The 15,100-nt window shown below is 40.0% G+C and overlaps 2 protein-coding genes across 6 annotated transcripts; both read left to right on the top strand.

Moving 5' to 3' along the window:
- The first annotated feature begins 900 nt into the window (after window positions 1-900).
- LOC116250851 (FRIGIDA-like protein 3) lies at window positions 901-6,067 on the top strand. 5 transcript variants are annotated; one of them, XM_031624802.2, is made up of 6 exons: window positions 935-1,052; window positions 1,698-1,745; window positions 2,487-2,560; window positions 3,363-4,465; window positions 4,711-4,883; window positions 5,105-6,067. In XM_031624802.2, the coding sequence occupies exons 4-6, from the start codon at window positions 3,394-3,396 to the stop codon at window positions 5,618-5,620; spliced, it is 1,761 nt and encodes a 586-aa protein (XP_031480662.1). In that variant the 5' UTR covers window positions 935-1,052; window positions 1,698-1,745; window positions 2,487-2,560; window positions 3,363-3,393; the 3' UTR covers window positions 5,621-6,067. The 5 variants fall into 5 exon arrangements, with proteins under 5 accessions (XP_031480661.1, XP_031480663.1, XP_031480666.1 ...); XM_031624805.2 differs by having other exon boundaries at window positions 3,355-4,465; XM_031624801.2 differs by lacking the exon at window positions 1,698-1,745 and having other exon boundaries at window positions 901-1,052.
- A 1,934-nt stretch (window positions 6,068-8,001) lies between these two features.
- LOC116249756 (putative pumilio homolog 8, chloroplastic) lies at window positions 8,002-14,379 on the top strand. The gene is made up of 5 exons (XM_031623006.2): window positions 8,002-9,166; window positions 9,265-9,439; window positions 13,061-13,224; window positions 13,315-13,573; window positions 13,816-14,379. The coding sequence occupies exons 1-5, from the start codon at window positions 8,160-8,162 to the stop codon at window positions 13,966-13,968; spliced, it is 1,758 nt and encodes a 585-aa protein (XP_031478866.1). The 5' UTR covers window positions 8,002-8,159; the 3' UTR covers window positions 13,969-14,379.
- Window positions 14,380-15,100: the final 721 nt, after the last annotated feature.

The following is a 15,100-nucleotide window of genomic DNA, read 5'->3' as shown; positions in this document are numbered from 1 at the left end:
ACTAATTGCTGCCTAAAGAGGCATAGCCACTCAAGCGGGCGACTGGGAAGTGTTATGTGTCACACTTTGGGTTTAACCTATGGGAGACTATGCTGGTACCAACATAGCTTGGACCCTAAGGGTAAAGAAGAGAGAGAGATATAGAAGGGGATGAGAGAAGACTTCGACTCTCGTTCGAACATCAATGAGGTGAGAGTAGTCATGTTCACTTGAGACCAACTGATGTGGTAATGAGAAGGCTTTAGTTTGCCATTCTAAATTGAAGCGCATTGAATGGAATCAAGCATCAAACGTTGGAACAGTGAAGCAACAGAATAAATTGTTCTACTAGGCCTTAATGATTCCATCTCATTATTTTGTGTTCAATCATATGAAGGATGAAATAACTGGTTATGACTCAAAAGGCTCATAGTTTTTTTTTTTTTTAAATGTAAAGTCAGATCTTATGATGCAGGAAAAGATAACATTGCCAGCAGTTAATTTTTCTGTTTTGATGAAATCCTATTTATAGATCATAACGACGGACCAAAAAAAAAAGTTATTTTTCAAATTCTTTCTCACCATAATCAATACATTCACATTGTTAGCAAGGTAAGTGCGTAAATTTTCCGCCAATCAAACACAGAACAGCTAGTCCAAAGTTCATTGTCTATGTGAATCAAATACTGGTGTGTAAAGCATTATGCAATCAAACAATGCGTTGGACCATCGAACTTCGGTTTTTACTTCACCTGATGACGAAATTAGCCTCCGTGTCATGGCTTGTGCTTGGCGCAGGTGTGTCCACGTAGGAGCTCCACAATGGCAGTTTTGAGTTTGGGAGTTGGGACAAGCTCATAGTCGGCGAGACCCTTTCCGTCCTTGACTGAATTTATGAGGGCATGTTAGACAATGTATCCTTGCTAAATCCACCGGTTCGTAGAAAAGCGAGGCTTAGGGTTTGCGGTTCGAGCGTCGTCTCGGGAGAGCGTCCCAGCATCTGTGACGCCAAAGAAATTTGTGCCGAGGTTTTCGTCGTCCGGACTGGTTGTTTCGATCCTTGGAGGTAACTGGTAAGGATGCCCTCCAATTTATCTTCATCTTCGTGTCGTTCGGCTTCAGATTACGTTTGGCTCTCTTCCGTCGTTTCTTCAACCATTTGTGCCTTTTTCTTCTCTCCTTTATTTCTTGTTAGATCTTGGGAAGTTTCGGAATGAGATTCTGTCGCCTTTTCGTTTAACTACGTGCTTGTTTTTCTTGAATAGCATGTGATGCTTGTTGTAAATTTTAGAATTGATATTCTTTTTCTCTGAATCTTTTTGGGTTATTGGATGGTTCTTCTTTTTGCGATGGCTAGACAATTTTGATTTCTCCTTCCTGGAATGGGAAAAATTTTGATTGTCAATTTGGTGGGAAGGTGGAATTTAAGGATGAAGGGAATAGGTGGTTCCTTTTCGGAAGAAAATAATTAAATGGCTATGAGATCCAAATATCATGGTTACTGTTCCAATTTGTGGTTATTTAGGCAGAATAGCGCGTGCTTCTGTCCATGGTAGGAAGTTAGAGTCTAGCTGAGTACAAATGAAGCTGATCATTCCTACAGAGTGGAGACACTCGTCGGATATTGTGTTAATCAATTGAGATGGATGAAAAACGAGTAAAACCCATACGAGTTGTGGATCAAAGGAATACTGATGAAGCTGACTTCCAACATGCAGTAAGCCACACAGCCATGCGTGGGATGTCGATGCTGTCAGGAACGCACGGTAAGGATACACAAACATACATGCACGTGCATATCTCTGGGTTTAAGCGCCGGAAATCAGGAAAATACGAACGGAGCCATTTTGAAAACCATCCCATGCACTTCTGTTAAACTACATAGTCGTAGTAGATGAGCTCAAAGCAGATAAAGGACAGGTGCAGAAGAAGCTGCTGAATCAAAGACAAAGAAACAACATAAAGAAATTTATGCATAACTGTGGGGGCTGTGTCGCATGGATTTTCTACCAATGGACTTTTGCCTTGTTAGTTTGAGTTAGAAGAAATACATGGCCATAAAGAAAAAAAAAAGGAAATTTATTTTTTTGGGTCTTGATTTTGAATGGTTATCACATTCCTATCTGCAAATTGTGGGATTCGTCTACTCATAATAGTCCCACCTGTTCCGTTCCCTGTACTGGATGCTTATTTTATAAGGATTTATAGAACCAAGCTTTTTCCAGTGGGAATTGGAAAATTAACGGAGGATTTTATTATATAAACTTGCATAATATTTGAAACATTTTCACTAAGAAATCGAAGCAATGAACACAAAATTGTGGCTTATAACTTATTATCAAACTCCCATATTTCCTTACAAAATTTTACTTATGGTTTTGCATCTGAATTTTCCTCCAAATTGAAAGCATAAAAAAAAACTGAAAAGTTACTTCCTATTTTATATTTAAAGTGTTGAACTGGTCTGGTCCGGGGGAATTGGTTTCTCATCCGTTTTCTTGTTTCAGAATTCAATTACTAGAGCTTCTGGATGCAAACGTGTTGGTAATGGAGACCAGTTGGGACCAACCACAAATTTGAGGTAATTGAATCTGTTAAGATAATTTTTATCCGACAGAAATCAGTTATATTGGGGCAACTTGCCTTTCCAAGTACAGAACCATACGTCATCATGTAGCTCTATGCAGGCTTATGTGCAGTGAGAGTCCAAGCTCCTAAACTCAACATCCTTCCCTTTTCACCTTTGTAACTGAGTAATCTTAGTCTATGTCACATTTTTGCTGCACCATTTATATGTTAATATCAAATCATGTAGCTGCACTTGTTCTTGAATCAAATATCATATATGGTGTTTCTTCTGTCTCGTGACATGGTGGTGGCGAGTTGACTCAATTTCTTGCTTTTCCTAGAGGTTTGGGCTTTGGATGAAACTGAAAAGTAGACTTAGATCGATTGTACCTTTGTGTCGAGTAACTTGTATACTCCAGGATCACTTACCCCCACCCCCACACACATGCATGCACACACACACACACAACAAAACACAATCATCATCCTACATGTGCATGTGAAACATTTAATTTCAATGAGTCTGACTAATTCTTTTGATTCTTTCTAATCCAACATAACCATTTTGGTCCTTTCATGTGTGCTTGTTGGTGTCGAGATTGGTAACTGAGTTTACTGCAGTATTTTTAGTGTATTTTTTCTTGGGATGATTATCATCTTTGAGATCTTTAGCTTTTGTTTTCCTTACATTTTTGTAGAAAAAAGCTGATAAGTTGGTAACTTGAGAAATTTCTAACATATCATTCTACAACCTGCTTCCTTCTCCTTCTATCTGCTTTTTTTCTTACTGGTTCTTACCATATACAGTATCTCAGATTCTCAGGTGTCTACTAAATTAACTGCACGATGGCCGATTCTGAACCAGTACTCTTCTCGCGTATTGAATCCACAAGTTCACTGATTGAGCAACTTCACAAGGCGTTTGGTGATCTGGAGACTCACAGAGGTGCTTCCTTAAGCTGCAAACTGCAGTGGGAGGAGCTACAGGAACACTTTTCTACCATTGAAAGTTCATTGAAAAAGAGATTTGATGAATTAGAGAAGAAGGAGAAGGAATTTGAAGCCAAGGCAGCTGAAACCCATGAATCTCTCAAGCAGAGAGAAGTAGCTGTTGCTGCCAAAGAACAGGCATCATTGGATCGTTTGCAGGTGCTGAAAGGTTCTGCTGTTGCTGAGATTGAGGAGGCATGCAGCAAGTACAAAAAAGCACCATCCCCAAAAACAGCAGATACTTCTGCCAATTCTGAATGCAAGGTAAGTAGCTATTCTAATGGTGAACCCAATGCACCATTATCTGGTATGGAGGAGAATTTGCCTGATAGCCCAAGCAGGTCTGCACCTGCTGAAGCGGCTGAAGTTAAGCCCCGTCCGCAGTTGAAGCAATTATGTGAAGAAATGGATGCAATAGGGCTTCTGAATTTCATTTCGGAGAACCGGAAAGTTCTTTCTGCAATACGTGAGGAGGTTCCAGTTGCCCTGAAAAGTGCGACCAATCCAGCACAGTTGGTGCTGGATTCGCTGGAGGGGTTTTACCCTCCTGGTCAAACAACCTCTCCTGGGGATAAGAGGGATGGTGCCCTTTTGGGTTTGAGAAGGTCTTGTATTCTGTTGTTGGAGTCACTGGCTCCCCTTTCAACAGGAACTACACCAGATGCGGATCACCCTGTGATCACCCCTGGAATTAAACAGCAAGCGAAGGCAATTGCTGATGAGTGGAAGCCTACATTGGCTGATGTGGATGCTGATGCTGCCAATGGCAATTCATTGGAAGTTCAGGCATTCCTGCAGCTACTGGCTACTTTTAACATTTCGTCAGATTTTGATGAAGATGAACTATGCAAGCTTGTACTTGCAGTCTCCCGTCGCAAGCAAACACCTGAGCTCTGCCATGCTCTTGGACTTGCACACAAAATGCCAGGTTGGTATTCTGTCAAAATGACTTGAGGGCTCTCAACACAGATCCCTCTGTACACCTTGTTTTTTATAGGACATCTTTTTTTTTTTTAAATATTTGCAGCATTTTGTCAACCTCCCACCACAGAATGGATCAGATGAGATCCTCAGTAGCTTATTGCGCTTGAACATATCCAGAATCATATCCAATAAAGAGTTTCTGTTTACCAACTCTTTTGCTGGATGTTGACGCCTGATTGGTCTATGCAGGTGTCATTGAATCACTTACAAACAGTGGGAGGCAAATTGATGCTGTCAACTTTATATACGCCTTCAAGCTTACTGAGAGCTTCCCACCTGTACCTCTTCTAAAGACATATTTGAAGGATGTGAGGAGAGCTTCACAAGGGAAGGGTGGAAATGCTGGTCCTGGTGCTGCTCAGGTGAATTCACTGAATTGGAATATAAATTCGATTTGTTCAATTCATTTCCCATGGTTGCCCTTTTTTTGTAGTTCTTATTATCTTTTATCTCATTGCTTTGTGATCTGGGATAATGATGGCAAGTAGTTTTGGTCAGGTGCAATAATTTAGTAAATTTAATATAGTAATTATTTTACACATTTTCTTGCAAGTGCTTTAATTTTCTTTTTTCCCTGATGCAGAATTATGGCAATGCAAAAGAGTTGGCTGCTCTGAGAGCCATAATGAAGTGTATTGAAGAACACAAACTGGAGACAGAGTACCCGCTTGACCCCCTTCAAAAACGGGTGGCACAGTTGGACAAAGCAAAGGCAGACAAGAAAAGGATGGGTGAAACCGCGAAACCCCAACCGAAACGGTCTCGTGCCAATCCTGGCAGCCATGGACATTGGATGGGCATGACTGGCTCTACTAGAGTGGCAGATGTGGCGGAAAGAGGTGCATACAACAATCATGGGCCAGATAATAGGTACATATATCCATCGGCGACTGGGTACAACTACCAGGTACAGGCTGGTTACAATGCCATAAACCAAGGTCGTTACGACCAGCAAAGAAGCCATGGAAGGCCTTATCTTTATCCGGAAAGTTTGGTGGCATCTCCTGCTGCTCCTTACAGTGCAACTACAACCGGTTATGGTGGAGTTTATATGGGTAGTGGATTGCAGTCTTCCCACGTTCCCCCTACATATCTTTGAGGAGAATGGAGGATGTCTACATGATGAGGAAGAACGCTTTGTAATTGTGGAACTGATCGCTTCAGAGCTGGCTGCTGCTCTATGGCTTTGGTCTGTTGTAAAAGCTGGCTCTGATTTTATTTCTCGTCACTGTGTTGTCTAGTAACTAGCTACCTCGTCATCTTAATCCTGATCATGATGCTGATGTTATAGGTTTGAGTGGAGATAAAGAGCTTTGTTTTTCCTGTGATAAGTATTTTAATTTTTTAACCTTGTATCTCTCCCTTCCCCTCCACGAAAGAGAGAAAGGAAAAAATTTTCCTCTTGTTTTATGTTCCGCGATGGTAATGGCACGTTCCTTGAACTCTGTCGGTCTGTCCAGTGCCATCGTTGTTCAAATTTGAACTCGGTTAAGGGCACGGGGTTTAGTCCTTGGATTAAATCAGCAGAAGGATTTTGGTGACTGTATTTTTTTCCGGAGTGCTTATGCATCTCTTTTCACGCTTTGGTTTGTGCTTGTAGAGAAAGCAAATTACAACAATAAAAGCGAGAGTGAGACATAACGGCAATAAAAACCTGAAAACTAATCTGAATTTGGTGGGCAAAATCGAACCGAGCACGAAACTAATCTTACTCTAGCGAGTTCGAATCTTAACTGTAATTTCAAACTTCAAAAGTCTTGAAAATGAATTTTATAAGTAGCTCCGCTCTTAAGTTGAACATGGTAACAACCACAATGAAACTACCATGACTACTCAAACGTCATGGAATTAAAGCAGCGTTTGACTTAAAGAGTCTCCGTGTGAAAGAAAAAGGAAACTTGCTATAAATGTTACTGAAAAAGCACTTTACAAACAGCATGCTTTGCTTTTGAAGGAACAAGAACAAAATTCCCGCGTTTAAGTTTAGCCACTTGAATTAGACAAAAATAACTGGTTGGATAGAAACTTTAAATCTATCCAGAAGTCGAGTGCCTTTTCTTTTTCTGTAGAATTGTCCATATGTGGATGAACTTGAATGCAATTGCTGAACAGACTGTCAAAGAGATGAACCCGCACAGGTCGTCGATGTTTATAGTTATCTCATAATTAGTTACCATATAATTGTTCTAATTCATTAAGCCAGTCCGGAATTCTAACGATGGCTCCTATAAATCCGAGTCGATTATCATTCGAATATATTTTTTCGTTACTGGTTATAAACTGGATCTGCTATCTATGGTCCGAAGGGTTGAGGCTGTCATATATAGGATCCTGCAAATTTAAAAGCTTTTAAACTTTTCAATTATCAAATGTTCTTTCCCAAGGGGAAATACTCGAGGGGAAAATATTGTCCCTAATCTGATTATAAAAAAAAAGTGACCCAAATGTTTATCGAATTCAGATCCAGTATACGGTTTGCAACTGGATTTGAGATCAAGCTCAAGATTCGAGATAAGGGAATAATGGTACATCCGAATGCCTAAACCTACGCTACCATGAACTCGAGTTTGTTTTGAAATTTAAGAAACCAAGTGTGGATCTTATACTGGGACCTCGAGTTCGTTTTGGAAAGAAAATGAAAAATGCACAAATACCCACCCACCCAAGTATTGACGTTTTGCAAAAACGTGTCTATGCTTTTAGAATTTATATTTTAAGCCTTGGTTGAGAAATAAGCTTTCAAAAGCAGGCCTCCCCTTAGTTTTGTTTACCGAATCTATGTTTAGAAAATATGAAAGATCTTAATGGCCCCTAAAAGTTGTCTCTGTAAGTGCATTAAACATATGTGTGTTTTCGAATTTTGCTTGTAACTGTGAAGGCACCATTGAAAATAAGTTGTGAACATCTACATAAATAAATTCACGTCGCATAATTTGGTCTTGGGTATGACAAGTTTTCACATGTAAATGCAAATGCTTAGGTGAAGATTTCATTTCCATAGTTTATTTATGAAATTAGATTGTGGCATAGGTTCTAACAAAGCGGTTAGCTTGGATTTAATTCATATGGTGTAATTGTTTCAAACGCATATATAAGCTTCTCATTTTTGAAAACTTTCCACGCTGAAAAAAGAATCAGGGGCACGATTAAACTTTACATATTTAAAAAGATACACATTTTATGGAAAATTAAGTCATTTCATAGTATTTGATCCAAGTTTGACTATGGTAAGCACATTTGAGTTGAGGGCGATTTTTTGAGGAATTGTTTCTTAAATGAGATTGTAAATAAAACTTTGTAGATATCCTCAAAGTTTAGATAAACCAAATGTAACTAAGGAAAATCCAATTAGGTTGGCGTCCACCAAAACCCATGTTGGAATTCAATCCAAACCGTTTTTTTCCCAAATCTCAGATCAATACAAATTCTTTTCCCTCTCTCCCTTTTCTCTCTCCTCCTCTCTCCATAAATACTGCAGTCTTCCTCTCCATGCAGCTTTCCATCCTTTCCTTTGTGAGAGTATACGACGCGCTCCCTACCTCCCCCACTCCCGCCCTCTTTCTCTCTCTGAAACCCTAGCAATCCCTCTTCCTTCCCTTCCTTTGTTTGTTTCTTGCAGGAGAAGAAAACGCGTGGCTATGGCGGACGACGCTTCGTTCTTAGACGACCTTTTTTTGTACGGTGAAGGCACTCCCAAACCCGACCTGACGGACTGGACGTTTCTGCCGCCCTACCCCTCCGCCGGCTGCCTCCCCCTCGGTGCCTCCTCGGTCTACGACACCCAAATCAAGGACCCTTCGCGTCAAGTGGCCGGAGTCCGAGCCTCCGGCGATCGGAAGCCGTTGTACAACAACAATGACGCGGGTTCTTTTTATAACTTGGCTGGGTTACCTCCCCCTTGCTGCGCATCCGGGAACCGTTCTGCCAACTGCGGAACGGGGTTCAACCTGCCTGGCTCGGCGGTGCATGCGAACTTGGTAGCCGAACCGGCTCTTTCTCTGCGGCAGCAGATGGTGCTGGAGCTCGTTAGGCAGCACGTCCTTCTTCGTATGATGAACCGTGGCGAACCTTTCAACGCGAATATGTACTGTGGAGGGCCTGTACCCAGCTTTCCTTCATGTTCGTGCAGCCTTTGCGATCTAAACTTGGAAAAGTTGAGCATCTCGGACCCCGTCTCCGAGACGCTTGGGTTAAGGCGGGGGGCGAACAGGGAGCGCGCTTCCAGGGCACGAGGTAAACAGAAAAGTCCAGTCCACTACGGGCTGGATGTGCTGCCGAACTGGAGCAGGGTGAAGGACGAGCGAGGGGAGCAAGCGGGGAAAGAGTTGTCTACGTTTATTCAGGAGCAGCAAGACTGCAAGTATACGTCGCTCGAGGAGGTCAAGGGCAAGATGGTGGTACTTGCGAAGGAGCAGCGTGGTGGCCGGTTCTTGCAGAGCAAATGCAAATATGGTTCGCCAGAGGAATTACAGATGATCTTTATGGAGATTAAAGATCATGTGTTCGAGTTGATGTGTGATGGTTACGGGAATTATCTCGTTCAGGCTCTCTTGGAAGCCTGCGATGGAAGGCAGAGGATAGAAATAATTTTCACTGTCACTCGGACAAACCATCTGTTTATTGAAATGTCTATTCACATTAATGGGTAAGTAGTTTCTTCTTGCTGACAGATTACGCCAAACTAGTATTTGTATTTGGTACTTGGAAGACTCTTCAGTTCAATCGTTTTTCATGGTTTTATAGGACACGGGTCGTGCAGAAACTGTTGGAAACTATCAAGTCAAAGGAGGAGAAATCTCTGATTCGCTCAGCCTTACAACCCGGGCTGGTGAAGTTGATGACAGATTCGAACGGTAATCATGTTCTGAATCTTTGGCTGACATTATTCAGCGATGGAGAAGAAACTGGAGACATTGAGGTAATCGCTTTCCTCCTCTTTTAGCATACCCCATAGCTTTTTCTTTTGTTTGTTTTTTCTTTAGTAAATTACATAAAGCCCCTTGGTTTTTGGGAGAACGTCTAATCACCACCCAACTTTCGAGGGTTGACAATTAGGTACCTAACTTTTGAGAGTAATTCTCATAAGGCGCCTAAAGCCAGCACCGTCGGTCTAACCGCGGTGTCAACATTCTTCGATGTTTTTGCCAATGAAAGCAAGTACGAAAATAATCTGCATTATGGTATGAACCGCCCTGTCTCCCTGGGCACACATTATTCTATTCTATATTTTGGTGAATTTGCATATAGCTGAGTAAAGTTGGGCAGTATCCACGATGCCGAGTCGATACGATTGACGAAGACGACTCTTCTGATATGGAAGGGCAGTTCTATGGAACTTTCTGTTAATTAAAATGGAGGAAAACACTGTCATGACTGAAGTTTTACGCGCTCATTCTCAAGTCACTTATTATTTGAAGTCTTTTTCAATTTATCTGAAAATTATTCGCTGCTTGAGTTGACATCTTGCTTAATTACCATAAGAGATTATTTATCGGTATATCGTCAGTTTATTTTGTTGTCATTAAAGTTTTTGCTTATATCATGCGTACATGGACGGCCTGGCCCAGTAGCTGTACTGTTGCTTTGTGGCGTTGAACACTGCATATTCTTTCATCTGAGTTTTTATGCTGAGTTAATATCGTAGAACGCTAATTTGGCTGTTGAAGGAATATTTGTTTGATGTTATTTGTCTCTTGAATTCAAGCACAGTTGCTCTATGGTTAGGCAAATTTATGGGGATCACATGGAGTTTCTCGCCAATGCAAGAATTCTTGTAGAAACATTTGTTCTGAGAATATTATATGTACGATGGATTTTTTACTTCTGGTAGCCATCTGACATGGCCGGGAATCTTTGGTGGTGTTTTTGTCTAATTCGTCCTCTAGATGCAGGATACGTCATTACTCAGTGCTGAGCCTTCTCCAGCAAAATGCTGAAAACGATTTAGCTATACGGATGCCTGTCTGGCGTATGAAAGTTTATGACCGGTTCAACTTATAACTTTGGAAAATATGACAAGCATCACATGATTTTAATGTCAGACATTAATCTATGAGTTGAAGAAATAATGTTTTGCAACGGTCCTAAGGGATATGTTAACAAAAAGCTGGGGGTTTCAGGTTGCTGTTGGCAGCATATTCTGGGTCTTGCTGTCCACTGAAATTGGTATCAATAACTTCAGGAATAGGAATTTATGGGGAATTTGTCTAATGCACTTAAGAATAGTTTGATAGTATGACTGTGATTTATGTTTATCTATTCATAAAGCACAGCATGAGTATATCAGAAGGTAGTGTAGAAAAAGGCCTCAAATAACTAACCATTAGTGACTGAGTAGGCAATCTAATACATCTGATCTTCTCATTTAGGGCGATTGTTTGCCGGATGACCTAAAATGCAAAGATATATCTTGTTCAAATTTCTCATAATAGTTGTCATCCCCAAGATCTGATAATTAGAAGATTGTGCAATGAATTGAACAAATTAACGTGAAAGGTCTTGAAATTTTGAGTTCAACTTCCAAGTACTTACTGAAAACTACTTCTAGAGCAGACTGAAGTCTGAACAGTTAGCAACTCTCTTGCTATTGCTGTAGCACATGGATCTGGTAATAAATAGCAAATTTTTGCAAGTGCATATTGTATGCTTTATTAAGTGCAAAAACCAATCCAGAATAGGTTCACATTCCTTTGAACTTCCTTTTATAATAACAAGGATATCCAATATCTTTTAGAAGATTGAAAAGATGATGCTTGACATAATTGGCGGTTTGTAGTTTTTTATGCTTTCTAGAATAAGGGATAGGATCTGTGATTTGATGGCACTGGAACTTTTGCTAATGCAATACTTGGATATCGTAGGCATTGTTGTATTAGGGGGCTTTTTGTTTGGTATTTTTGCATTTCTTGTTTTGTCCAGAGTCCAGGCTACCCTGTTTTCACTTGCTTTTTAGATGCTGAGGTTATGCAAAATTTTTTTGTCAACTAGTTCCGCATGGGACCAATGAGTATGTTTCCAATATCTCCTTTATCTGCTTCCAATGACTTCCAAAATATTAGCAGTTGAATTATGCCAGGGTCTTTCTTAGATGAATAACGTGCATGCAAACATAATGAAATAACTTAGTAGCCTTTCTTTACTCTAGTGCAAGTGGCTGACTTTCCCATGATTCATACCATCATGTTGAGTTGGTCGATAGATTTTGTTTTTATTTGAGTAAATTTCTCATTTCACTCGCTTTAGTGTTCTAAAGCTCAATGCTTGACTTTCTAAATGCTTGTTAAGCCTTCTTTTTATAAGCTGCCAACTTTTTGATATTACAACAGTAGCTGGAGTGACATGAAACTACAAAGTTTGCCCACCCAAGTGTAGTGGCCAGAGGTTCCAGTAGCATAGATGACCTAAGGAGAAGTGCCCAATCAGTCGACAAGTTCAGAATAACTGTAGGTTATGATGCAATACATGGAAATTAATGAAATAAAAAGGAAAAACGTAGATAGATGAAGTGGAATAACTGAAAATGTAGACTTCTTGATTATCGTCTCAACGAAGACATTGCCAGTTAAAATTTGAGCCTTTATATTACCTGTACCTAGGACCTTGGAACATGACCAGGTAGGATCATGAGCTGATTAACCAATATGAGTCTACGTGGAGTTAAAAGATAGAACACTCAAATGTAGACTTCTTGACTGCTGCCTCACCGAAGCCATCTCCAGTTGTAACGTCATTCAGCATTTATATTATGTAATAGCTATTATAACTGATGAATAGGGTCAATGGACTACAACCTGAATTTGCTAATTTCTTGGGAACATGACCGGACTTGTTTAGTTGAAGTGTTGAGCCGATATTAATTTTATGGTACGAGAATATCTTAGGTTGAAAAGAATGAATAAGCTCCCATGCAAGAATAACAATGGAACAAACTAATGTTAGTGAAAAGTATATTTGTACAAAAGCCTCCATTTGGTGTGAATTTGTGAATAGTGGGGACGGGGACAGTAATCACATTCGACCTTTGGTAAAATAGATTGCATCTAAATTGAACGAACTCATAAAGGAAATAGTGGCTTTAAGGGAATGCACACTCTTATGATTTCGAGTTGTGCAATGTTGAATGACTTCTTTAGGCTGCTAATTGCATGTCAAAATTTCTCTATGATGGAATAAGCTGTGCAAACGTCCCAGTTTTTGCTGCGACCTGAATGTCAATCTGTGCTTTATGGGCACTAAATATTATATTTGAGGTGTGATATATCAGTTGCACCTGACAGATGCCTTCAATATGAGAAACGTAACCTAGAGGACTTCCTGAGATTCATGAAAATAACGTGTCTCAATGTATAACTCATCATTGCCAAATTTCAAGTTACTTTGTAACTTCAAATTATTTTCTGCCATAGTTAAATTTTCTTTTGTGCATTTTACTTTCTTTGTATTTGCGCTTGAAATGTGTTGTTCGTTGTATATAACTGGACAAGTACTCATGAAGCTTGTTCAAAAAATTTATTCCTTTCTATTGACTGTTTCTTGGCAGTTTATCATTAATGCTGCTGCACGTCATTGCGTCCAAATTGCAACTCATCCTAGTGGATGTATTATGATGCAAAAATGTTTGCAACATTCTAAGGGAAGGCTGAAACGTCTATTGATTAATGAAATTATCGAAAATTCACTGCATCTTTCCCAGGATCCTTTTGGGTTAGTATTCCTGTAATTTTGTTTTTATTGCATTATTTTTAGAGCTTTTTCCTGTTTTTTGCTTCATGTCTACTTTGTTTTCTGTTGCAGCAACTACATCGTGCAGCATATATTTGGCCTAGGAATACCATGGATACGACCCAAGGTTTTGGACAAGCTTAAAGGTCATTTCTTGTCCCTGTCCTTGCAAAAATACAGCAGTAACGTGGTGGAAGAATGCCTGAGAGTAAGTGCAGAAAAGGAACTAACCCAAATTATCAGAGAGCTCCTCGACTCTCCAGATTTTGTGATGCTTCTAAAAGGCGAGTATGGCAACTACGTTGCCCAGTCCGCACTGAGTGTATCAGAGGTATGGTCCTCCACCATCTGAAACCTGAATATTTTTGTGTTCACATTTTGCGTAGTAGTTTCTGGAGGTTCATGTTGTTCTAGTAGTTTCTCCGGTTTTTACCGGAACAGTCAAAGACCCAAAGTTGGCAGCTCCAGGGCCCTTAATTTCGCGAACTAACAATATCACTCTTTCTTTCCTATCAGATTAAAATGGTACAAATTCGTGGAAACTAAATATTTTTTCTGTTTCCTTCGATCCAGGGATATGCTATTCAGAGTGATCTGGTCAAGTCGGTACAAGCAAACGCTTCTTTTCTACGCTGCCCATATGGGAAAAAGGTTTTAAGCCGTGCAAATTCAATGGCTCTTCATGATACTGTGGTACCAAGATCGGATTCCAATCGGTGGAGATGATCCAGTATTAAGTTTAACTAACCAAGCACGTTGAGTCTTTGTTCTAGGATCCATGTTTAATCTGCAAAAACTGCGCAAAATAATGCTTTTGCTGCTGCAGGTCGCTATTTTTTTATACTTGGAACATATAAACAGTTTTGATGTATAGTGGCAGCCTTTATGAAGATTTTGGACGTCCATAGATGTAGAGTTACAGGAAAGGAAGGGGCATCTACCACGAACTTAGAGTTGGAGTGGTGTTGCATACAACCCGCTCTGATTTTAAGCTATGGTCAGTGTTGGTACATAGGTAGTTTTTCCGTTTTCTCCTTTGTGAGGTTCCATTTAATTTGTAGCACATGTTGTTCTTTTATTTTTGTTATACAGTAATGTTTTAATAGTGCAATTAAGATTGGTTTGTTGATAGTTTCTTACGTGAAGAAGAACTGCTTGTTGGTTGTTGTCTACTTTTTTCTGTTTTCTCCATTTACTCTGCGAAGGTTTGAACTTGGGAACCACTGCAGACCCTTTTGGCTGGAGCTGTGCGTACGTGATACGGAAACTTTTGCACAAGGGACCACGTTTTGATCGTTATCTACGCCACACGTTTATTATTTTTTTAATTGTCTAAAGATAGTCTTTCAATTTTACTGGCAAGTCTTACGTAGTCTCCTTGTCTTTCCTTTTGAAACTTTTGAAACTTCTAGTGAGTGCGCAGGAGTATTTTATCCTACTGCCTAGCAGGGAATTAAAGTTCATGCCTTTCCTTTATCTCCCAATCTTCCATTTTCAGGCCTGACTTTTATACCTCAGATACACTTTAACTTACCAACCGATGACCTCTTATATTCAGTATGTCAATAATTTCAGTTAGAATATCAATTCAGAGGATGGAAGTTTCAAGCTCTGTCTCAACTGTAGTTCTTATGCGACAATGGTAACACTATGAGAACGTTGACACGCATAGATTTTCGTATCTTCCCAACATGTTGTGATTTTAAATGGTGTCATGTTGAGGATTCTTTTGAGGGGCAATCCTTTACAAGATTAAGGCCTATAATAAAAGAATAGGAATGTGAAGCTTGTAGCCTTGTGGGGTGTGTACTTGAAATTATTGAAATTATAGCTGAAAGGATAGGCTCTTCCGAGACCA

The sequence above is a fragment of the Nymphaea colorata genome, chromosome 3, assembly GCF_008831285.2.
Source record: "Nymphaea colorata isolate Beijing-Zhang1983 chromosome 3, ASM883128v2, whole genome shotgun sequence".
NCBI classification, from domain to species: Eukaryota; Viridiplantae; Streptophyta; class Magnoliopsida; order Nymphaeales; family Nymphaeaceae; genus Nymphaea; species Nymphaea colorata.
Note: the sequence above shows the minus strand (reverse complement) of the source record. Positions and strands in the feature narration are given on the sequence as shown.